We start from the raw sequence: 23,912 nt of genomic DNA, 5'->3' as shown, positions 1-23,912 counted from the left end.
ATGGCTGAGGATTCGAAGCCTGAATGTAAGTGGACATTGAGTGTTTCGTGTTTGGTGTTTGATGTTTGATTGCCTAGGAACCCAGCTTCTCTAACCCAGTGTGAAGAATCAAAACCTTTCTTGTGGCTGCAACTCAGCTCCTGGATCACCAGGGTTTAGGATTGGATTTGGGGATTGGAAACTTCTCAGAAAATCCAATAATAAAAGGCAGAGAAAGAGGTCGGATGTGTGTGTGTGTGTGTGTGTGTGTGTGTGTGTGTGTGTGTGTGTGTGTGTGTGTGAGTGTCTTCTGGGAGGAGGGAGGATGGGGGACATTTCTAGATGCTGTTAGTATGTTCTTTTTCATAAAACCACATTTCAGGATTTTTTTTAGCACACGGCCCTTCCACAGTCTCGCTAAACAACCGCAAACCACAGGAGCTCCGCACCGCTGCGTACAAAGTGCGTCCCCATCTCTGATTTAGATTCATCTCTCTGGAGGCTGGGTTAGTGATTTTACAAACGGGGGGCAGGCTTCGCCCTGGGTCTTCGGACTCTGAAGCCCTTGCTATCTCATCACACAGCGTGCCTGAAAATGCTGATGATTCAGATGAATTTGGGACAGAGAGAAAACTTGTTGGATTGAAGCAGTCTGAATTATAAAATATTTTAATGGGATTTTATTACTTCCAAGTGCGTTTGTACTGGCCTCTGTGCATTGGTTAGTGGGCAGGTGAGACCATGGGCTGTGGAAGCAGCTTTCCGGGAGCCGTGCACACCTGATTAACCACCTGTGTCTCAGTGTCCACATCTGCAAAAGGGGATGGTAAGAGCACCTATCTCCTGGGGCCGTGGTGAGGACTAAATGAGCTAGTGCATGTAAAGTGTTTAGGATACCAAATTTAAGTACTCGTTAAATTTGCCATTACTATTACTGTTTCTTCAACAAGGTAATGAGTCTAGTTCAAGGGTGGCTGGACCATATTTCTGTTTTTTAATTAATTCATTATTTATATTTTAATTTTTTTAACATCTTTATTGGAGTATAATTGCTTTACAATGGGGCACCAGTTTCTGCTTTATAACCAAGTGAATCAGCTATACATATACATATAGCCCCATATCTCTTCCCTCCTGCGTCTCCCTCCCACCCTCCCTATCCCACCCCTCTAGGTGGTCACTAAGCACCGAGCTCATCTCCCTGTGCTATGCGGCTGCTTCCCACTAGCTCTCTATTTTACGTTTGGTAGTGTATATATGTCCATGCCACTCTCTCACTTCATCCCAGCTTACCCTTCCCCCTCCCCATATCCTCAAGTCCATTCTCTACGTCTGTGTCTTTATTCCTGTCCTGCCCCTAAGTTCTTCAGAAGTGGGCCATATTTCTGAACGTCCTCAAATGTCTCATGGAGACTTTCAGCCAGAACGCGAGCTTCCCTCACATGCACACTGGGATTGGTCTCAGGGATATGGCCCAGTCAACGCACTGCAGGAATCGCCCAACTTAACAAATAAAGGCGAACAGCAGCCGGTGTGAGTGCAAAAGAGTCTTGGAAATGTTCGCTGCTTAAAACGTGATTTTGTAAGTTCTTTGACTATTTCTTCTGCGTGCAATTACTCAACATACTAATTGCGTTTAAGAAAAACCCTCTTCTTTATAAAGAATATAAACGATCGTGTCAGTCCCCTCCCTGGGCGAGTGTTCTCAACACTAGGAGGGAGAAGAATTTCTAATTGTGCTACTTTAGCTCTTGTCAAGCTCCTGTCTGCTTCCAGGTGTGTTGCCTCCGTCGTACCGATCATTCAGACAGTTCTGCACAAAATACCTGTTTCTTTGTGTCCCGTGAGGGTGTCAATGTTGTTCCCGGGAGAGGTGGGCGGGAAGGAGGTGGGCGCCCAGAGTAGAGCTCATGAGGTTGAGACAGAACCTCCAAGCCCACTTTGCCGGAACATCCGTGTTAACGTCCCTGACTCTCAGGAACTGCCCTACAGAATTAAGTTCATAAAGTAACTTCATTTCGCGTGTAAAAGTACAACTCGGTGGTTGGACGTAGAAAAGCATCTCACCTTATTTTTGTATTTCTTAATAAGTACATAATCTGTAAATTAAAAGTAGGAAGAAAAATTAGTTGCCAGGCAAACCCCTACCAGGTAAAGTGGGTAGAAGGCCAGAGTCGGTGTTCGGTGCCAGTGAGGCTGAGATGCCCGCATTCCAGCCGTGGGAAGTTCAATGGACAGCGGTGGCAATTCTTCGGTCGGTCAGCCCTGGAGGTCATCCTTTCTTTAATAGGCAAGTAAAGAAACGGAAGTCGCACTTCTCCATAAGGTTGGGGGGTGTCATTGCTTTCTTCCGTTTAGGGTCCCTGGGGGACGGAGACGGTGGGCTCTGGGTGGTCACCCGCCACCTCTTCTTGCAATGCCTGCTGTCCTTGAAATGCCAGTGCTGTCTAGGGATTTTGCTGTCCCTTCTGCTGGCCACTAGCTTCCGCCACCCTGTCATCACTGTCCCACCCTTCCTATCACAGATCAACTAAACCTACATTCCACTCACTGTCCCAATGTATTAGTTTTCTGCTGCTCCTATAACGGATTACCACAGCTTAAAGCAACACAAATTTATTAGCTCCGTTCTGTAGGGCAGAAACCTGGGTGAGCTCAGGTGGCCTCTGTTCAGGGTCTCACTGGGCTGAAATCAAGGTGCAGGCTGGGCTGCCTTCCTTTCTGGAGGCTCCAGGGCACAAACTCCTTCCAGGATCATCAGGTCATTGGCAGAATCCTGCTCCTTGAGGTTGTAGGACTGAAGTCCCATTCCCTTGCCGGCTGTCAGCAGGGTCCACTCCCAGCTCCTAGGGGCCTCTCTCTAGTTCCTGCATCTGGACCCTCCACCTCACAGCTCCCAATGGTCCTGAATCCTTCTCAGGCTTAGAATCACAGAACTCTGCCCTCTCCTTCTGCCACCTCTCCCTTCTGACTTCAGCCAGGGAAAGTTCTCTGCTTTGAGGGATTTATTAGACTGGACCCAGATAATTCAGAAAAATCTCTTTATTTTAAGGTTATAACTTTAATTAAATCTGCAAAGTCCTTTTGTCAGGAGCATGGCTTAGGAGGTGGGCATCTTTGAGGCACCATTATTCTGCCTTCCACTCTCAACCAACTTAAGAAAGATAATTGACATAAGATCTCTTTTTCCTTTCTCAGTCAACACTGTAATGTGTGCTTCTTCCACAGCACCTGTATTCTCCCTTATCACAGGTGTTCATATCTTCTTCCTTATCGGACTTTAAGATTCCTGGTGGGACATTTGCTTTATCCCCTAAGAGAGAGAGCGCACAGTGTGCGGTACAGAATAAAATTTTAAATTATTATTTAAAATTCTGAAAACATTACGTCTTTTCCACATTTATTCATTAAACTAAACAATTACCCCTGATCTTTTCCCAAAGATGCTAGTGTGAATACAACATAGTTATTTCCCTTGAGGAAATTTAAGAGTCATAGCAGAAGTGTATGGGAACAGTCCCAATGCCATCTGCTGGGCTCAGGAAAGAAAGATGACAATCTTGAGAGGAGTTTTTAAATATCCTCCAGGTGGATAAGATGGGGCAGAGCAAAATAGCCAGAAGGAGAGGGTCCACATGGATGGAAACATGCCCCTTGTAGGCTCTGTTAGGAGTTGGTAGGGGCCACAGAGCACAGGGAAGGACCGGGTTGTCTGAAGCCTGGCACCCCACCTGGCCTGGCCTGGTCTCTGAATTCTTGCTAATAACACATTCCAGGATATTTGCTGACTTCAGGATGGAAGTGGGGGAGACAGAGCACAGAAAACACAGGTGGTGTAGGATGTTCTGGAAAGAGACCAACGAGATTTCCATGGAATGCCAGGGTTCCCAGAGTTCAGATAACACAGGGCAGTGATTTCTCATAATTTTGATGTTAAAGACCTGTTGCTTCTATTCTGAAAAAGGTGAGTTACTGAAAAACAACACCCCGTGTTTAAAAATATCAAATGCTAATAATGGTTGAAATATCTGTTAATTCAAATCTAGTCCCCCAAACCTATTACTGTATCTGCCTTATCAGTATCTATTCAAAAAGTTGGTTTGGTTTTACTTAAAGCAAATTTATTCCTTGATCATTTTGTAAAAAATCACATTTTCCATGAACCCTTTCAATTTTTTTTCCCTGGTTGTCAGCTTGAGATGGCAGTATACGCAAATCACAATGTTTACAGTTAGAAAAATCATTAAAATATTCATTGCTGAGATGGGACCCTTGGTACTTATCATAAGATCTTGGCAGAGAGAAACGGAATCTGGATTCTCCAAGTCTAGTGACACAAGTCTTCCTGCAAACTAAGGAAAACAAATTCTAAGTAGGAAACTGATTTTACTAAGTAATTTGCTGGTGGCTCTAACTCATTTTTGGAAATAGAATAAACAAAGGAAAACACAATTGAGTCATCTCCTCCCATTTTCCAAAAAGAGTGGGTCTAATGTGTGTGATGGTGAATTTTAGGCGTCAGCTTAGGTGGGGCTACAGGGCTGGATATTTGGTCAAACATGCTGGATGTTTCTGTTGAAGGTGTTTTTGGATGAGATGAACGTTGAAGTAAGGAGCCTTTGAATAAAACAAATTCCCCTCCATAGTGTGGGTGGGCCTCATCTAATCAGTTGAAGATCTTAATAGACCAAACACTGACCTCCCGCAAGCAAGAGAAAATCCTCCAGCAGGAGGTATTTGGACGTGTCCTCTGTCTCCAGCCTGCTACCTCCCCTGCAGATTTTGGACTCTCCAGACTGCATAACTGTGTGAGCCAATTCCTTACAATGAACCTCTGTCTCTATATATTCATCCTGCTGGTTCTGTTTCTCTGGAGAAGCCCAACTGACGCAATGTTTTTTTAGTGCTTTCTTTGCGTGTTGGTGCGCTTGATGAATTATGATTATCTGTCTTGAAAACTTGTTCTATTAATGTTTTAATATTTCCTTGATACAAATGAACTTATTTACAAAACAGGCTTGGATTGACATGTACACACTGCTATATTTAAAGTGGATAACTGTATAGCTCAGGGAACTCGGCTCAATATTATGTAACCTAAATGGGAAAAGAATTTGAAAAAGAATAGATCCATGTATATGTATACCTGAATCACTTTGCTGTACACCTGAAACTGTCACAACATTGTTAATCAACTATATTCCAATATAAAATAAAAGGTTAAAAAGAAAAAAGGAATTCTGGCTGAAAAAAAATTTTTTAACATTTCTTAATTGGTTTCTTGGAAGTACTAAACTACTTAGCAAGGAAATTCTCAAGGATCCCATTGCTAGAAGTGTTTGCTCCAGGATCCAACCGCACAGGAGGGAAAGGATGATTCTTTTCCACCTGGGACAGTGCAGAGGGAGCCTGGGCTCTGGGCTTGGGGTGGGCAGAGCCCTGGGGTGGCCTGAGTTCCCTGCCCCCTGCTGTATGTGCCCAGCACAGATCCCAGGACCGAACATGAGGCGAGCGCTCTGGTTGCACTGCGTCCCATGGCACCAATGACCTCACGGCAGGGAGAGTGCAGGGTGGGCCTGACTTGATCACATGAGGTCAGTCACAGGGGAGGAGTCAGAGGGTGAGGCCTTGGGAAGTATGCAGAGTGCCCTTGCTGGCTCAGGGATGAAGGTGGCCCGTGTGGCCAGGAAGGTGGGTGGCCCCAGAAGCCAAGAGTGACCCCCGCCAAAGGCAAACTAGGAGGTGGGGACCTCTGTCCAACACCTGCAAGAAACTGGCTTCTGTCACAACAGGACTGAGCCCAGGGTCAGATTTCCCCTCAAAGCCTCCAAGGACCCAGCTAGGCCCGCACCCTGATATCCTCGTTGTGATCCTGGCGTGGAGAGCTCAGCCCGCGGGCTGAAGTGCTGACCATGGAGTAGTGAGCTAGTCTGGCGGTGTGAAGCTTCTGGACGTAGGGGGCTTCGCCACGCAGCACGAGTCGCTGTTACCCCTCCTCATACCCTCTGGGCCCTCATTTCTTCTCTCAGGTGGCAATGGAGACAATGACATGTCCTGATTTATGGTCCTGCTTTCAGACGTGGATTGGCCAGAGGAAGGGGTTTGGTGTGGGTCCCAGAAAGCCCTGCCCTGGCCCCCTTTGCTCGAGCCCTTGTGGAATGAGGGAAGAACCCAACAGTTAGGGTAAAGTTGCTGCATTCAGAAATCAACGCTGCCACCTGTCAGGTGCCGGGACTTGAGTTGATCACAAAACTCCCCTCGGCTTCCCTGTCACCAAAGGGGCCTAGTTACAGGCGGGCCTGTCATGTGGATTGAGGGGGTGTGGCAGGTGTGGATGTAGGTGAATCCTGGGCCTCTGAGAGCTCAGGACAGGCCCTCAAGGGCCCCGATGGGCCTGGTTCACTGCCTTGTTCCCAGGGCCCCTCCCAGCTCGGGTAACAAGGCAGTGATACGATGATGTCTGCTGGCTGATTCCTCCAGCGTTGTCTGGGAAGGTCGTGCACCAGGCCTGCCGCTCCGTGAGCATCTCAGCGACAGCCCAGGAAGAAAGCCCTCCCCCGTGTCTCGTTGGAGCCTGGGCCACCCCTGTCCTACCAGAAGCGTGAGAAGGTGCTCCCTGGACTGCAGTCCTTTGATAAAACTAGGTGGCCTTTACGGAGTGTCTACTCCATCCATGTGCTCGTTTGCCGAAAGCAGCTCCATTTGGTTGGCAGTCGGCCCTTCAGAGGAGGACGGCTCTCCTCATCGTGCAGAGGACGGGGCTGCTTCAGAGAGGTTATGTAAGGTCTCTGCACTCACACAGTTAGGAACTGATTCAGAAGGCCGGCGTTTCCCAGTGCCCAGACAGACTCCTACCTCCGGGACCCTTTGTGGAGGGAGCTGGGCCCCTGTCAGCACAGCCACAGGTTTCACTCTGTGGCTCGTTTCCTTCCTACGCGGGGCGGGGGATGTGTGAACGCCTCATCAGTCATGGATCCGTTTGCTCAAGGACTCCTGAGATGTTCAGTTTTAAGGGAGAAAGAGAAACACCTTTATTTATTCCCTAGCATAGCTGTCTTCAAGCGTCATTAAGAATTATGACCATGCCTTTAGATTTTTCTCCTAGAGCCTTTGCTAAGAGAGTAAGAAATTCCCTGTCGGATCAGAATCCCCTTTTCCTTCCTCCTGGCTTTGCGGGTCCTGGGCTTTCTGAGGGCGGCTGCCCATCACGTGCCCTGGTTCACCCTTCGTCTCCAGTCAGACTGGCCTGTACTCTCTCCTCTCTGTATGTGTGGGTCCTGCTCTGGGAGAGGTATATCCCGGCTCAGCCAATGCACACAGCCCTCTTACAGCCTCTTTGTGGAGCTACAGTGGTATTTAACGTTATTCTTGTCTTTCCTGACCAGTTTACCTAAGGTGGAAACACTGTGAGACACCAGGTATTAAGACTCTGTGCAGTCTAAGGACACTTCTGAACAAACTCCAGAAGGACCACAGAGATGATGTCTACAGGTACACCTCCGGACACCTGAACCCCAGCAAGCTCTACAGGCCTCTGGAGACAATCCTGCATCACTGGCCCAATGCCAACAGGCCCAAGGAGGCAAACGTCTTGGGAGGAGAAAAGCCATCTGACAAGAAGGCTGAAAAGATGAAAGGTGCTTTAGCTTATTTTGGCATCAACACAGCTGTGGGCCCAGACGATGCCGAGAACACACCGCTCTTCAGGTATTTGAACCCTCTGACACGTGGTTCCCACGCTTCGGAGGAGGATTCGATTCCAAAGAAGGGTTTGAGAGAGGAAGGTGCCCCCGAACGGCCAGAGAGAGAAGAGCTCAGATGGCCCAAGATGAAGGTTCTGAAGTACAAAGAAGTGAAGTCCAGCCGTGAGTGTGCGATGTGGCCCCCAGGCAGGGACGAGTTCCTGTACCTCAGCTCACACTTGGCTGGCATAACAAAAGCAGACAAGTACAGGAAGTTCATGAGTTTCCAGAAACAAGTTCTTGCAAAGCAAGATGTCTTGAAGAGGGACTTCACTGGGAGCAAGGTGGCGACGTGCCATGAAAAGAAGCTGGAGCAGGTAAGGAGGGCAGTTCTGCGATGCTATCGGTACCGGTGCCAGTCCCGGGAGTCTAAAGAGTGTGGGCGGGGCTTCCCTGGTGGCGCAGTGGTTGAGAATCTGCCTGCCAATTCAAGGGACACGGGTCCATGCCCTGGTCTGGGAGGATCCCACATGTCGCGGAGCAACTAAGCCCGTGAGCCACAGCTACTGAGCCTGCGCGTCTGGAGCCTGCGCTCCGCAACAAGAGAGGCCGCGACAGTGAGAGGCCCGCGCACCGCGATGAAGAGGGGCCCCCGCTCGCCGCAACTAGAGAAAGCCCTCGCACAGAAACGACGACCCAACACAGCCAAAAATAAATAAATAAATAAATAAATAAATAAATAAATAAATAAATAAATAAATAAATAAATAAATAAATAAAGATTGTGGGCGGAGGCTGGCTCTCCGACACCTCACTTACTTTCCCAGGTAGGCTGGAAAAGGGCTGAGAATATCCCACGCGATGTAGATGGTAACAGGGTGAAATCAAAGAAGGTTAAGTTTGGAAAGTGGTGCCTTGGAGGTGATGTCGTCATGGAGAGTAATGGATGCTGCAGAGCAGCTCCAGTCAAGCAAGTGCCCCTGCGACAGCGGAAGCACCTGAGGAAGAGGTTGGCCTAACTCACTATGGAAGAGTGTGAAGAGAGGGCGAGGAGAGAGTTGAGGATGCAGGTGAAATCCACGTAGGAGCCAAGCGGTCTTTAGAAGGTAGTTTGGCGTCGTGGGACATGCTGCCGTGAGCGACCGAGGGCTGAGAGTGGAACTTAGTGATGGGAAGGGTGAGGATGCAGGGAAGAGTCTACATGTGAAATAACCAGTGATGAGATGTTTGGCTGAGAGGACTGATAGAAAGAGAAGGACCTTGAGGACACTGCAGAGGCAGAGAGTGAATCCCTGATTCACAGGATGCAAGGGAATCAATAAAGAAAAATCAGGCCAACATAGGTTCTCAGCCCCAGGTGGTTTGGCACTCAGCTCTGCTGAGACCCAACGCTGGGGGGCGGGACCTGTGCCCCCTGATAGAAAGCCCCGTGGAGTGTCTGATTCCTCAACCTGAGAAAGTAATCAGAGAGGAAAACGAAGTCATCCTGAAATGGGCTGGTTCTCTTTTTCCTCCAGAAGCTCCAGAAAATATGTGTCTGTGACCCTGAAGAGTTCAACAGACTACAGGTCTTTGGAGAAGTCTTTGAAGATATTTGCAATAGTTCTTTGATATTTGGTGATATCTTGAAAGAAATTAAGGTAAGAGAAACATGCTTTTCCCAGATAACAGTTGAGAGCCGTGCATGATTTTTTGCACACATGAGCTCAGGCCTCACAGAAATTCTGCCGAGTATCATGGTGTCCGTTCTACACATGAGGAAAATCATTCCCGGAGAATTGAAGGAATATGCCTACAGACACATGAGTCATAAATGGGTCACGTGAGATAAACACCCAGCTAGCTCACTCCTGAAGCCCATATATATACTAAAGCTTCCTAATTGTAGATAAACTCTTATAAACTGCACATATGTAACACAGAAACTTCTATGGTTATGCATATATAATTTTATATGAATCTTTAAGGAGTTTTAAGTTTGTTGTGATTTCATGGTGAAAGTGACCATCACATCATAGCTGAGTTGGAATTAGGTTGCTTGTGGAATCTGCTATTGTCCAAGTCCCCAAAACAGGCAAGGCTTAAAAGCAGGGTGTGGTGGTCTGCCCTCCAGAGAACATCTCCATCTCTGGAAGGTCAGTAGGACCCAAATCCACGGAGCATCCTAGTGGCAGGAGGTCATATGTTGTACATGTGTCAAGGTATTTTGTGATTCTATCCTGAAGTCCTCAATAGTTAATATTCAAATATGCTTTAAAGATGGTGAGATTTTGTACATTTTAGTACGTATACTATTTAATGTACTGCGGGAGCATTCTTACATTTTTTTAAATGATCTGAACTGACATCCTTAGCTTCCATTTTATTTACATATGCAAAGAATATTACATTGTGCTGTAATCTCATAACGCATTTCCAATGGATCTTTCTTTCTTCTCTCCTTTCTCCCTTGCTTCCTTTCTTCCTTCTTTCTTTTTCTCTTTTTTGCTCTCTATAGGATGAATATGAACTCTACATGTCATTGCTTCTGAAGACCCAGCCCACAGAACAGAAGGTAACAGTCAATCATGCAAGCCTTAAGTAGAACCTATTTCTTCCTATTTCCTGAGCCCTGGAAACCTGTCTGAATCAAAGAAGCCCCATTTGTGCCTCCATAATTTAGAACAGCTGACACTTTTAATAGGCATTGGCTTTATACTCATGAAGGACACTCCAGGTAAAGGCAACAGTGAGGGATGGGCGGGGTAGGCACACACGTTTCTTGTTTTTTGCAGTATCTCTGGCCACCAGTTCTCCGTGATCTCTGCAGGCCTGTCCTTCTGTAACCCAGTCCTCGCGTGCCTGCTTCTCTCAGAATCGGCCCTCTCTCTCTCCTCACTCTCTGCTGGTAGATGAGATCCCTTACACGGATGGCTCCTGGCTTTGTAGGCATCTCCCCAATCTTTCCTGTGAGTTCCAGATTACAGTGTATCCAGCCAGTGTCCCCTGGAGGCTGACACTTACGTGTCTGAGTCAGCAGGTTACAGACCTTAGAATTGGGAGATTATCTTGAATTAACTGGGTGGGCCCAATCTAATCACACAAGCCCTTAAAAGCAGAGAACTTTCCCTGGCTGAAGTCAGAAGGGAGAGGTGGCAGAAGGGGAAGTCAGAGTTCTGTGATTCTAAGCCTGAGAAGAATTCAGGACCATTGGGAGCTGTGAGGTGGAGGGTCCAGATGCAGGGACTAGAGACAGGCCCCTAGGAGCTGAGAGTGGACCCTGCTGACAGCCGGCAAGGGAATGGGACTTCAGTCCTATAACCTCGAGGCACCGGATTCTGCCAATGACCTGAATGATCATGGAAAGAGTTTGTGCTCTGGAGCTCCAGAAAGGAAGGCAGCGCAGCCTGTACCTTGATTTCAGCCCAGTGAGACCCCAAGCAGAGTCCAAAAGCCACTCAGATTTCTGCCCTACAGAACAGAGATAATAAATTTGTGTTATGACACTAAGTTTGTGGTAATCTGTTATGACAGCAAAATGAAAGTAAGAATATGTCCCACAAACATCTCCAGTTTCCAGCACTGTTGTTAAGCTGCTCTTTACTGAATATTTGCTGCCATAGTTCGTGTGTGGTCCTTGTCTCCTGATGCCTCACCAGCTCCTTCCAAACTGCACATTCTGCATTTTCCCAATGAGGTGAAATAGTGTCTACCTGGAAGCTGGGTGACCTCTTGGCAAATAAGGTTTGTGCAGATGTAATCAAGTTCAGATGTGGTCGTTAGGGTGGGTCCTAATCCAATGACTGGTGTTCTTAGAGGAAGAGGGAAGTTTGGACACAGACACAGCATGGAAGTTGGAAGCAGAGATGGGACTCTCTGGAGTCCCAAACCGTGGAGTAGCTATAGATGTTAATGGCTTGGGGATATAGAGGGTGCTACGTTAGTAGTTACTGGAAAGCATGGACAGTTGTTACCCTCAGGGGAGAGCGAACAGCCCACATAAACTGTGGCTACCTCCTCTCACTGTGCCAACTTCCAGGGGTTCCCTCTAGGCTTAAGCCACACCTGTGGATGTTAACAAGGAAGATGGACTACAGGAATGATGTTATCACTTACAAAACTAAGAGAATATAGCACTGTAGCTAGGATGACTTTTGACATTTTCAATAAAGTTTAAAAATTCTATCTTATAAATTGGGAAGAAGAATGCCTTACTTTGTCTATGAAAAAAAAAAATTCACAGCCTCATAAGGAAGTCTGTTCTAACTTAGCTCTTAATCGAAAATCACATGTTTGCATGGTGTTCTTTGTTTTGAGCTTTTCGTGCTTCAGAAAAAAGCTTTTGTTTGGCAGGAATAAGAAATGGCTCCAGCTGGGGGTCTACCCTGTTCTTTACTTATTGAGGTTAAGTCACAAAGGAACATATATGCCTATATCCCAATCAAACACCAGAATGAAAAATTCCCCAGGGCATCAAGGCACTAGATCCTTCTTTCTGCTTCTGGAAACTTGGCAGCCCGTCACTTAAGAAGGCAGAGACCTTTGTTTCACCACATTTGAGAAGCATCACTTTATATCCATATATAGCCATCGGGTTAATATCGTTTCTCACTAATTAGAAAAACAATTGCAGTGCTGATAATAATGCGCTTGAAGCACTTTATTCAGCACTTTCCTTCCCCCACACAAACCAACAGTGAAATCCCACCACTCTAAATTTCTTAGGAAAATAAAAACTTAAAATTAAAAAATATATACCTTACCCAGATCTTCACATGGCTATCTATCCCTCCTCTGATATTCCTCCCTCCCTTCTGTCCTCCCTATTTACCTATTTTGACTAGAATTTGTATTTTGACTCAGGACATCTTGAACACACTGTATTAACAGAAAAAGGAAAATCCTCACCCTTGCTTTGTGTTTGTCTCACCTGTTACGGCCTCATTCTGCCCAGACTTTGCTGACTCACATCCATGGGCTGGAGACGAGGAGGGTGAGGACCGCAGATGTCAACCAGGCCAGGGAGGAGCTGAGGGCGCTCGTGATGGCCATCAAAGCAGCCCTGGACCGTAATGACAAGTGAGGGTTGATCTATGCTGGGATTACACTTATTTTACAATGTCTTAAAACCATGTGACAAGCATATTTTACACTTTTTCCTGCCTCGTTGGGTGTGGCACCCTGCCTTTATCAACACCAAGCTGGTCGCCGGGTGTCTTGCACAAACCGTCACACATGTGACTAGGATGTTCTACTAAATCTGGTGTTTCTATGAGGGGAGTTTGGGGAGGTTTCGGAAGGAATCTCAGGCCATCTTCAGTTGTCCCCTGAGGATTTATTGTGGGCTGAGTATGCTGCAAATTCAAGACAGCTTTTAAGAATGCCCTAGTTATTTTTCTAACTTAGAAAATCTTTTAACCTCTGTGATTAGTCTTTCAGGGTGAAACCACAACCTGATAGGGTATAATTTTTTTAAAGAATTAAAAAAAAGATGAAAGTAAATCTGACACACTCATAATATGCTCAAGCAAACAAAACAAGAAACAAAAATCAAAACTCTGCCTTCAGTGTAACTAAAAGACAGAAAGTGTCCTAATTTCAAAATACCTGAAAATAGAAAATAAACATTCTGTGCCAGTGAAACATTATCTACTCTCTTTCTGCAAAACTTGGTGAAAGCAAGGTCAGTCTGGGGCAGAGAGAAGAATGGAGTTAGTAGAAATCCTAAAATTGTCTTAAAAGCACTGTGTGAGAGAGAGTGAACCACCCAAAGTGAGAATACTGCACAGGTTACTGGGAGGTCCACCAGAGCACTGACTCAAAAGAAGGGGACATAAAAGTGAGTGTGGAAGCAAGGAAACAATTCTGAGATGATGATATGGGTGAGAAGAGGGTTAAGAGGAAGTGATCAGCATACTTGGAAGAGAAAAATTAGCAAGGGAGAGAAATTTAAAACCCCTTAAGAGAAGAAAATCAAAGGGCACACAACCCCTCCCACTACTGTTTTTCCGTCTCTTCAAAAAAAAAAAAAAGGAAACAAAATAAAACCCAAACAACAAAAACAACAGTATAATTTGCTCTGACAGAAAAGTGTCTTCTTGAATTAAGAATCTCACAAACTAGGAGCCCTAACCATAAAAATGCAGAGTCTGTGTCCACACAGCTGACTCTAAAAAGAAAACAGAAAATAAGGACCCATATGATTTAGCTGATGAAAATCCCTAACATCTGACAACAACAACAAACAGCTGGAGAAGAAAACTGTGCCACAGCCCTGCAAACTAAACCAAATATTCTCAAAAGAGCATTTCAGGGTATAAAAACAACCTTGCATCATAAATTTAAAACTAAACACAGAAATCAACAGCAGCAAAAGAGGAGGCCATGAAACAAGATTTGACAACTGAGGAAAGACAGTGAAAAAGTCAAAATTATATTATAGATCAAGCCTAAACTAGGACATGTCCAGGGAGGAATTGTTTTGAATGAAAATGTAACAAGGGGCATTAGAAAAATCAAGAAACAGTCAAGAGAATTAAAACGTGATAAATAAAGTAAAAGAGTTGGAGAAAACATGGTCGAAATAAAAGATAGGCAAAGAAGATCCAACTTATATGTAATGGAAATCCCCAGAAAGAAAAACAAAGCAGTGAAATAGAAACATAAGTAAATTTAGAACTGTAACACATTAAAAGTTTTTCTTTTTTAATTTATTTTTGGCTTCATTGTGTCTTCGTTGCTGTGTGCACGCTTTCTCTAGTTGTGGTGAGCGGGGTCTACTCTTCGTTGCAGTGCATGGGCTTCTCATTGCGGTGGCTTCTCTTGTTGTGGAGCACTGGGTCTAGGCATGAAGGCTTTAGTAGTTGTGGCATGCAGGCTCAGTAGTTGCGGCACATGGGCCCTAGAGCACATGGGCTCAGTAGTTGTGGTGTGTGGGCTTAGTTGCTCTGCAGCATGTGGGATCTTCCCGGACCAGGGATCGAACCTGTGTCCCCTGCTTTGGCAGGCAGATTCTTAAACACTGCATCACCAGGGAAGTCTCATATAACACAGCACATCAAAAGTTTGTGGAGACTGAACCCTCTGAAATACATATTGAAAAGGTTTTCACCATTATTATTAACCCACTTAACCTTAATTTCTTAAACTTGGAGTCATAATACTTTTCTGTTTCTTTTAGTCTGTCATAAAATGAGTTAATGCGTATGAAAATCTTAAACCATCAAGCCCCTTGTAGACAAGGCAGTGTTAAAACATTTGTGGTGTTGATGTTTTTCACCAAATCACAGGGTTTCCCTCAGTATGTGCAAGACTTATTTGATTCCTTTTTCTCTCTAAATCTATTAGAGATAGTCAGTGTAGTTTATTTTGAACGAGGAAGAAGATACAAAGAGATAACAAAGGTTTTATTTCCTCCTTTTAAAATTTCTTGTGTTTTATTTTTAGTGGATTTAATATAGTGGAATTTGTAAATTTTATCTACGGGATACAATCAAAATTAACAGGGAAAATGCAACATGTATTCCAATATCGGTAGGATTTTTCCATTATTGGACTCATTGTTTCATTATTGGCTTCAGAGTGTAAAATGCTAGGTTTCTTACCCCCTTGCTTCTTAAAAATTCAAGTCACAAAGTAATATCAATAAATGCTGTAAGACCAGCTCCTTTACCAGTGGCTTAGGCAAGCTTGGTAAGAAAGTATTCTTCTGTTTATTGAACTTGACTGATCCAGGCGCTCATACATCTTCAAATCACCTTTTTTGTTAGAAACTAAGAAGATCTGTTCTTATTTCTCAATTTTAGGACTGTTGTATAAAATAGACAAAAGGAAAATGGTACAAACAGGGTTCTAACACATCACTATGTTTTCTCACCAAACCGTAGACTCAAAAGTGAATTGGAGCTGGAACGCATGCTGCTGCAATCCACTAAGAAGAGATCAGGTGAGTGACCGTGTGATTGATCTTCTGATGTGACTTTTGCTGTGACCTTCGGGTGAGGAATCTTCAAACCTTGTCCACTGTTCATGGTCTCTTCTGTTAGTTGTTTGAAAGGGTTTTTCAGAGAGATTATTACGTTTTATTCCCTTTTTCCCCCATCAAGTTCTTTAGAAATTCAGTAAGTTTTCATTTTATCTGAAGTGGTTTAAATGAAATACTTTAAAGACACAAGGAAGCAGTTGATTTCTTTAAGAGATTATGTCATGGCCAAGATCATTATCCCAGTTTCTGCTGCTTTGGGCACTTTGGGTTATTGAGTTTCTCTGTAACAAGAGACGACTTGTGTGCATTTCATTTTCCTCCAGGATCTTTGTGGGTTTTAGTGGAACATTGAATGAATTCAGGACCTTATGTAGCAAGAATTAGGTCAAGCTTTGACCAAGATATTTGGAATAGATTCTAGGAAAATTGACCAAATGATATAAATATGAGAGTCAGCTCCCTCGAGGAAGTGCTGAAGGACTAAACGCTGTTGATTTTAGAGAAAGTGTCTTGAAATATATAATAGTTTTTAGGGGCGGGGGCAGACAGTGAACACTTCAGCACAACCAAGTGAGATGGAAATAGAGGAAGCGGGGCCATGGCCTGTGGTTTCCAGGGTAACAGCAAGGAAGACAGCCCAGCCTGGTTTTCACAACCTTTACATCTTTATTCCTGGATCAGAGGAGTTAGCTTTTCCAGACAACAATGAGTTTCTGTCCAGGTCTGGGGTGCCCTCTCTTGCAGATGGTCCTCAACCTGCCCATCACAGCAACCCACTCACATGGCTGTCATTTGAACTGCTTTCATCTCAGCTGCTGCCTGTTCACTGGGGACAGTGACAGTGCTTCCCTCAGTCATTAGGAGGATTCAGCCTGATGACCTGTGTGAGGCAAGAGCACAGGGCCAGGGCCTGGCACAGCAGAGTTGCTCTGCCTGTCAGCTCCTTCTTGTATCATTATTACATGTGAACAGGAACACACAGTTCACAGGAAATTAATTACATTTTGTGAACATTTATGAAGTAACATAAAATAATTTAAAAATATTAAAAAATTTTAAAGATATTTAAACATAAAATATTTTAAAGATATTAAAAATTATCTCAAAATTAGATACGCAACTTAGAGTTTGATTAAATAACCAAAATAAGTTCAATTAAGTATGCCGCTCATTAATCTTTACTGTTTACATTTATGATTCACTCAAATGTCATTTTTCCTCCAGGTTTGTTCCACACTAACTCATCCTGGAATTACTTTTCTCCTCTCGGCGTCTCTGAGGCTGTTCTCACAAGTCTAACCTGTTTTGAGACTGGTTTTGAGAAGAAATCTGGTGTCCTGTATTCTTCCTCCTTTATTCTTTTTCTAAAGTTTTCTCATTCGCAAGCCTTCTCCAACCATACACATTTTCTGTGGCATTCCCCCCATTTTGACATGACAGTCTTGCTCTTTAGGTAAAAAAGAGGAACAGTTGGGTCACACTCCTTTTGGCTTCTTTGCTGACAGTTAATTGTTTCAGGTGAAACCCTCAGGTTAGATCAAGGTGGGGATCAAAGACTTTATTTTGTAGTATCTCTCAGAGTTCGTGTAGAGGCTTAATGACTGTTTCTGCTCTGTTAGCTCATCATGTATCAAAACTTACCTTCCCACTTTTCCCTTCTTCCAAATTTGGCAAGTTTGAGTGATGGCAATGACTTGGGTCCTGCTTACCTATGTATAAGTAGGCATGATCGCTCTTTCTGCCTTTTTTCCTGTCAAAAAGGAGTAGTCATTCTTTCTCAAAAAATTAAAACCTCCCACTCATCAGAATCTAGCTGTGCTGCTTGAAAACAAAGCAGCCTTAGCAGTGAGTTACTCTCTGTCTCCACCGCCTCTCTGTACTCCTTGAATACTGATATTGATTGGAGCCCAGCATGTTTTTGGTTCAATCCACATGTCTTTGATTCTAAATCTCTTCCCTGCTAAAATACATTTTTAGGCTTAAGATCTGTATATGCCACTGCCTACTGGACATGGCACGTGAGTGTCAACTCAACAAGTCCAAGGTTGGGTTCGCTCTCTCTGAATCTTCATGTCCTTGGAAATTTCAATGAATGGCATCTCCAAACGCATGGCAGCTCAAGTCAGAACACCACTGGCAGGCGTCTTCACTCTCCTCCCTACAACCATGTCAACAGGGCTTGTAGTAAGTGGCCGTGGCCAAGTTGGGTTTAAACCCAGTTCTTTCTTTAAAAGCCTTCAAGTCAGCTTTGACTGATTTCTTCACGCAGGTTAGAAGACCTTTCCTGATCTGCCCGCTGTTCCTTTCTAGTGTCATTTCTTCATGTCTCTCACCGGTCCTGCAGTGCCCCCAGCCTACTGTGTAACTTTCCTTTTACTGAATGTGCCAAATTCTGCCCTTCCGCCTCCTCCCCACACCCTCCCGCTTGTCTGACTGCTGTTCACCCTCCTGGTCTCAACTTAGTCACACGTCTCTGGTAAAGTCATCCATCCACGCATCCTCCCCACACTGTGTTAGGCACTCAATAAATACTCATCAATTACATAAATGAATTAAAGGAGTAATCCCCCCATTCTTGGATCAGATAATTTTTTCCTTTTATCTCAGTTGCTATGCCTTTACTGTTTATATTTTTAATAGGAAAAGATTCACAACATAGAAAAATATATAGATACCAAGGCAATGAAATACATATACTTAACTTGGATCAGATAATTTTTATGGATGTGCTTGAAGTTTCAGTTACATTATAGTTTATAACTATGTGCAACATACATAATATTGTTAATACATAATGTTGTTAATAAGGACTAAGGTATTAAACATAGAATACTTTGCTTTTATAAAATATTCCAGAATCACCTGAGAAAAATGTAATGAAGGAGGAGTGCCTTACTCTTATTGAGAAGGTTGAAAAAAAGAGGTGTGAAGTGCTTAATAAATGGGATGAAATTCAAACTCTTGAAAGAGAAATTAAAACAACTTTGGTTCATACTGGAATTTTGCATATCACCGAGAAAAAGATTAAAAGCTTAGAGGTATGCAAATTGTTTATTTGAATGTTTACATTGTTCTTTTGCTGGAAGACCTTGGCAAACACATGAAGCGCTTTGATTTTGCCATAGGGAAAAAAAAAATAACATAACATTTGGTCCAAACATATTTTCCTTTCAAAACACTTATAGCAAATGATTAGAATAATTAAGACATACAGCTAAAACAACAAAAATGAAGGTGATAAAAATTCTGTACAGCTCTGTTAAGGGTCAAATTGGATCTCTTTCAGGTCAGTTGACATCTCTTAAAACTTAACAATTTTGTATAGAAAATGTTTATCATAAAAATTACTCCCATAATTCAGTGTCTAATATATACTATGTAGTTTAATCTGAAGCCCAGAGAGGCTAAGTGACCTGCCCAACTTGACACAGAATACAGGTGGCAAAGCTGGGATTCAGTTTAATTCTTCTGGGCCCCAAAGTCCTTATACTTACTATTGAGCCACGTAGACTCCATACAAGTTGTACAGTTATTCTGGAAGATAGGATTAGTTACTGCCATTGAGGGTCTACTATATTAGACTTTATCAATTGTTGCTAACCATTTTCTTGATAAACAATAAAATATAAATTATGATCTATGTTTTGAAATGCTATGATGCCCAAATTTTTAATGTTATGACCTAATTTTTATTTGTGCAGAATCTGACTCAATACAACTTCTACTTAAAGAATTTATAAGTGATATTTGAATATTCTTTTCTTCCTGGTTATAGAGTTACATATATTTTCCCAGTACTACCTTTTTTTCTTTTTAAGTCAAATTATAAAGTGTATAGGAAGGTGGGGGTGGTCTAAACCTGTTTTGATTTCTCTCTCTCTATTTTAAAATAATCTGTTCAGATTTCCTTCTGTGTTTTCATTTAGAGTCTGCCCCTTCCTTTTTAAACTAAAACTGTCTTGAGAAGAAACACTAATTTATAGTTGAATTTTTAAACAGTGAAAACGAGTTGTAGCTTTATGTATTGTGAGCATGTTATAATGCAAAATCATATAAACTTTTCTTTCATAATTAAGACCCCTTTTAAATGGATTGAACCTAGGAAATAGAAGATTCCCTATAATTATTCCATATCAGTAATTTATAATACTTTAAATATTTATTATTTATATTTGGCTCCTTAATTCAGATACTGGAGGGTACCATAGAATTGCATTTATTATCCTATTAAGTAACTGGTATCTGGATCTGGATTCGAAATGTTATTTCTAACCAGAAGAAAAAATAACTAAACATATCACGGATTTACAATGCACAGATATTGCTGTAAACAATACAAAAATACTATTTCATTTAGTTCCCAACAACCCTAAGAGATAGATGCTGTTAGTAACCCTCTTTTTCAGATAGGGAAACCAAGGCACAGGTATACTAAGTAACTTGATTAAGCTCACGGCATCAAGTAGTAGAATTAGGATTTAAAGTCAGCCCGACTTCTTAATTTACATTATCCAGCCTCATGATGCAATGGTGAATCCTTTTCAATATGGTGGATATCTGGAAGAGCAGATATCCTTTCTTCATCATTATTTTGCTCACAGTTATCTTGGATATTGTCATTTACAGTATTAACTGATTTTTCAGTTTCAGTAATAATACTCTTGGTATTTTTATTGTGCTTCTAATGAATTAGAAATTCATTAGGGAAGAAGTGACAGCTTTACAATGTGAGCACTCCATCTAGGATCATTTTGTATTTGTTTATTTTAATGCATTGGTCTTAAATATGTTTTATTACTTTTGTTCTTGCGACGTTTTGGTATCTGTTACTATTGTGAATGGCAACTCAAAATTTTTTCTTAACATTACAGTTTATAATCAGTTAACACTGATATTATGTGACTTATTGCTGTTTGTATTTTTATACTGTATCTGGCTATCTTAAAAATTCCATTATTAGCTCTGATAGATGAGTAACTCTTCTACTCCGGAACTTCCCTAAGCATCTCCAGTTTTTTGCAACATCAGCTTCCACCTTCTCTAGTTTTTGACCCAGAGGGCCAGGATCTTTCTGTTTTAATAAATGTCCTTCAAGTCATGCTTTGTTTATTCATTGTTTTTAAGTGGTGTGCTGCTGAATACTTTTGAAATTAGAATAACAGCATTCACATAATACTTTTTGTTCCATAAATGGGGAAAAATATTTAACAAATATTCTTAACCAAGTATCTTTCTTTTCAAACCATTTTTCCTTCAGACTGAAACTATAAAGTTGGAGACAGAAAATAAAATTTTAAAGAAGAAAATACAAGTAAGTTTGTGCAAATCTATGTTTTTCAATAAAAATATTCCCCCTAGTGCCTTCTCGTACTACGTCATAAACCAAATATGAAAGTATATGCATAATCTTTCTAAACGATAACTTTCTCTCATGCCAGGAATATCTCGCTATGCAGACATTAGCTTAAAACTGGACAGGTGTAAACTAATGTATTAATGAAAAGAAAAGCATTCTTTTTTTACTAGTTGAATGTGTCAATCAGAATTGACCATTTCTGTAACCCCTCTGCACATAAAAATTAATTGTAATAAGTTTATTTGGTGACAAGGAATGTAATGAACTGGCTCCCTTAATGACTTTCCAGGATAGCCCTCCGAAATGCATGGTAACAATTTGTTGTTTCGTAGATGGTAGTGCTGCCTTAATTACATATGTATTATATATAGTATGAAGTGGTATGCTATGCCTGATCTAGAAGTGGTAATGCATTTGGATGTAATCGGCAACGTCACCGCCATTACCCATGAGCAGTATCATGCATTATACATGACCAAGTGATTTCTGATTCTTGGTAGTTTATTGAAAACCATGTGAAGTGGATCATGGGGAAGAGCAAGCTGAGTGAGGGGGAGCAACAGTGAGTACTGATGCCCTGGGAAAGGAACTGTCATAATAATCTGATGTTGAAACTATCAAGATCGTCCATTTACAACTAGATTACACTGGACGGTACTTTTGAAGTGTTTGCATTCCTGAGTGTTCACTTCACACATGCATGTCACACATCCTTTCCAGTGCTTAAGAATGCTTAGTCCAAGATTTCAAGCTCCACTGTACATATTATTCAGCAATCTAGAAATAAATTCTTTGGACAAAGCTGATGGATTGAGGGTGAATCCTCAATGCTTTCCAGTGCTTAAGACTGCTTAGTCCAAGATTTCAAGCTCCACTGTATATATTATTCAGCAATCTAGAAATAAATTCTTTGGACAAAGCTGATGGATTGAGGGTGAATCCTCATGGACAGGGATCAGGAAGGTGGGGAGGTGTGGGGCTCCGAGTGGCTTCTTTTCTCAAATTATATGGCTTTCAGTGATACTGAATCTTTGAAACAACCTATACAGGTATGATTCTGAAAATTTTAATTTAAAAATAAAATGCTGATTTGTATTATCTGTTACACACGTTTAGATTTTATAAAGTTAATTTTTGTTTGAGTTGGTACCATAGTTTAAATCTCAGGATTTGGAAAGCCTGGGAAAACCATTGATGGTTTAAATATGGAAAGAGCTTATTGTATCAACAAGTAAAAAGACGTTTAGTTGTTGGTGGCGTAGGTTCAATGAAAGCATCAAGGAACCAGGGTTCTTCTCTCTTCCTTCCCTGCTTTCCTTAAGGATGGTTTTCCTCCTCAGGGCCTCAGCGTGGCTGTCTTCAGGCACTGGGTCCGTGTCCCATGTGGGAAGAAAGGGGAAAGTACAGGACAGGTGGTAAAGAGCTTCTCATTATGGGCTTATTCTGTTTTATTTAGGAAGGAAAGCCCCTCCCAGGGACTTCCACCATATCTCACTGGCCAGCACCACATCCCAAGGCCACCCTTAGCTGCAAAGGAGTCAGAAAACAGAACCATTCCACTTGCCAGTTTACATGGCAGAGAGAGGAGAAAAGGTGTTAGTATGGGTGTTGACTGAGCCACACAGGTAGATCCAGGCTCTGTGAGGCCTTGTATTATCCCCAAAGGAAAAGAATACAGAAGTACAAATACAAAAGAGGGAAGAGTCCTTCCATAGTCTTGGCAGTGAGAATGAACTGACCTGACGTTTAAACATCATTATCGTCAAGGTAAATCTACCTCTGCTGCCACACCCTACTTAGCCTCGAAGATGTTGCAGGGGACTGTGCCCATATGTAGAGAGAGAAACTTTGCTACATTCAAGGCCAAAAGTCTACTACAAATATCCTTTGAAAGAAAGTGGAGGGTTGCAAAGTCTTACTCTAAGTTTTTGAGTAAATGTGTCCTAAATAGATGTTTATTTTGAAATTTTCTTTTTTGCTTAATGTACTTTTTTCTAACCCATTGTACTCATTTGTTTTGTATTTTAAGGAACCTTTGGGAATTTATTAATGAATTTGTAAAATTAAAACAGACAGATAACTCTTAAGTGACTGGAAGAATGACCCAGGAAAACTCACGGCCACCATCTACATAGTGTGGCTGTTTGCAGAGGTATAAATTACTGAAGATACATTTCATTTTGTCAGCTTTAATCTCCAATAAAATTAATGTGGTATATGTATCCTACTCAAGATATTGAAATAAGGACATGTATTCATGTGATTAGTTTTACTTTGTATACATATTCATAAAAATAGTAGTTCTTAGAGTATTTTCTGCTTCCATTCAATAACTTTCTCCAGGAAAAAATACTTTCAATTGTTTGATAGGGATAGGAAATTCAGCACTGCTGCAATACAGATTAAACATTTCTTATTTGCCAATGCAAGTTTATGTATAAACATTTAATAAAATGTAGTAGTCATTGAATAAATATCCATTTAATGAAATGACACAGTGCTCTACTGCCGTTACAAAACTACCATGGGGCTTTGCACTGCACATGACAGCCTTTGGACCCGCACTTTGCCTATAACATGGTCTGAACACTCAGAGTAAATGCAAGTCCAGTTACTTTGGACAACTGTATATAGGGCTGCAGTGAAGATCAAATGTCAGTGATAGGTATAAACATGAGGGTTTTAACCCTAACTTGGAACTGTAGGGTTTGAGGTTAGAGAGAGAGAAAGAGATAAGCAAGGTTTACTTTCTATGGACTGGAAGGTGAATGAGACTTTATTAATGTTTGTTGAGTTCTCTATGTACAAGTTGCTTTCTATGGGTTATTTATGTTCTTTGGAATCTCATTGAGTAGGCACCTGATATCCCATTACACAGGGGAGAGAATGAAAATGTAAAATGGTGAGTTGATTTGCTTAAAGTTCACTTAAA

The 23,912-nt window shown here is 42.3% G+C and overlaps 1 protein-coding gene across 1 annotated transcript; it reads left to right on the top strand.

Annotated features, from left to right (window-relative positions):
* On the top strand, positions 1-23,060 carry C14H6orf118 (chromosome 14 C6orf118 homolog). Its single transcript, XM_070043499.1, is given in 9 exon segments — positions 1-25; positions 7,365-8,038; positions 9,179-9,301; positions 10,159-10,215; positions 12,595-12,719; positions 15,527-15,585; positions 18,481-18,662; positions 20,882-20,935; positions 23,010-23,060. Coding segments are annotated over 9 exon segments (1,350 nt in total).
* Positions 23,061-23,912: the final 852 nt, after the last annotated feature.

This window comes from Globicephala melas, chromosome 14, assembly GCF_963455315.2.
Source record: "Globicephala melas chromosome 14, mGloMel1.2, whole genome shotgun sequence".
In the NCBI taxonomy this organism is placed as follows: domain Eukaryota; kingdom Metazoa; phylum Chordata; class Mammalia; order Artiodactyla; family Delphinidae; genus Globicephala; species Globicephala melas.
Note: the sequence above shows the minus strand (reverse complement) of the source record. Positions and strands in the feature narration are given on the sequence as shown.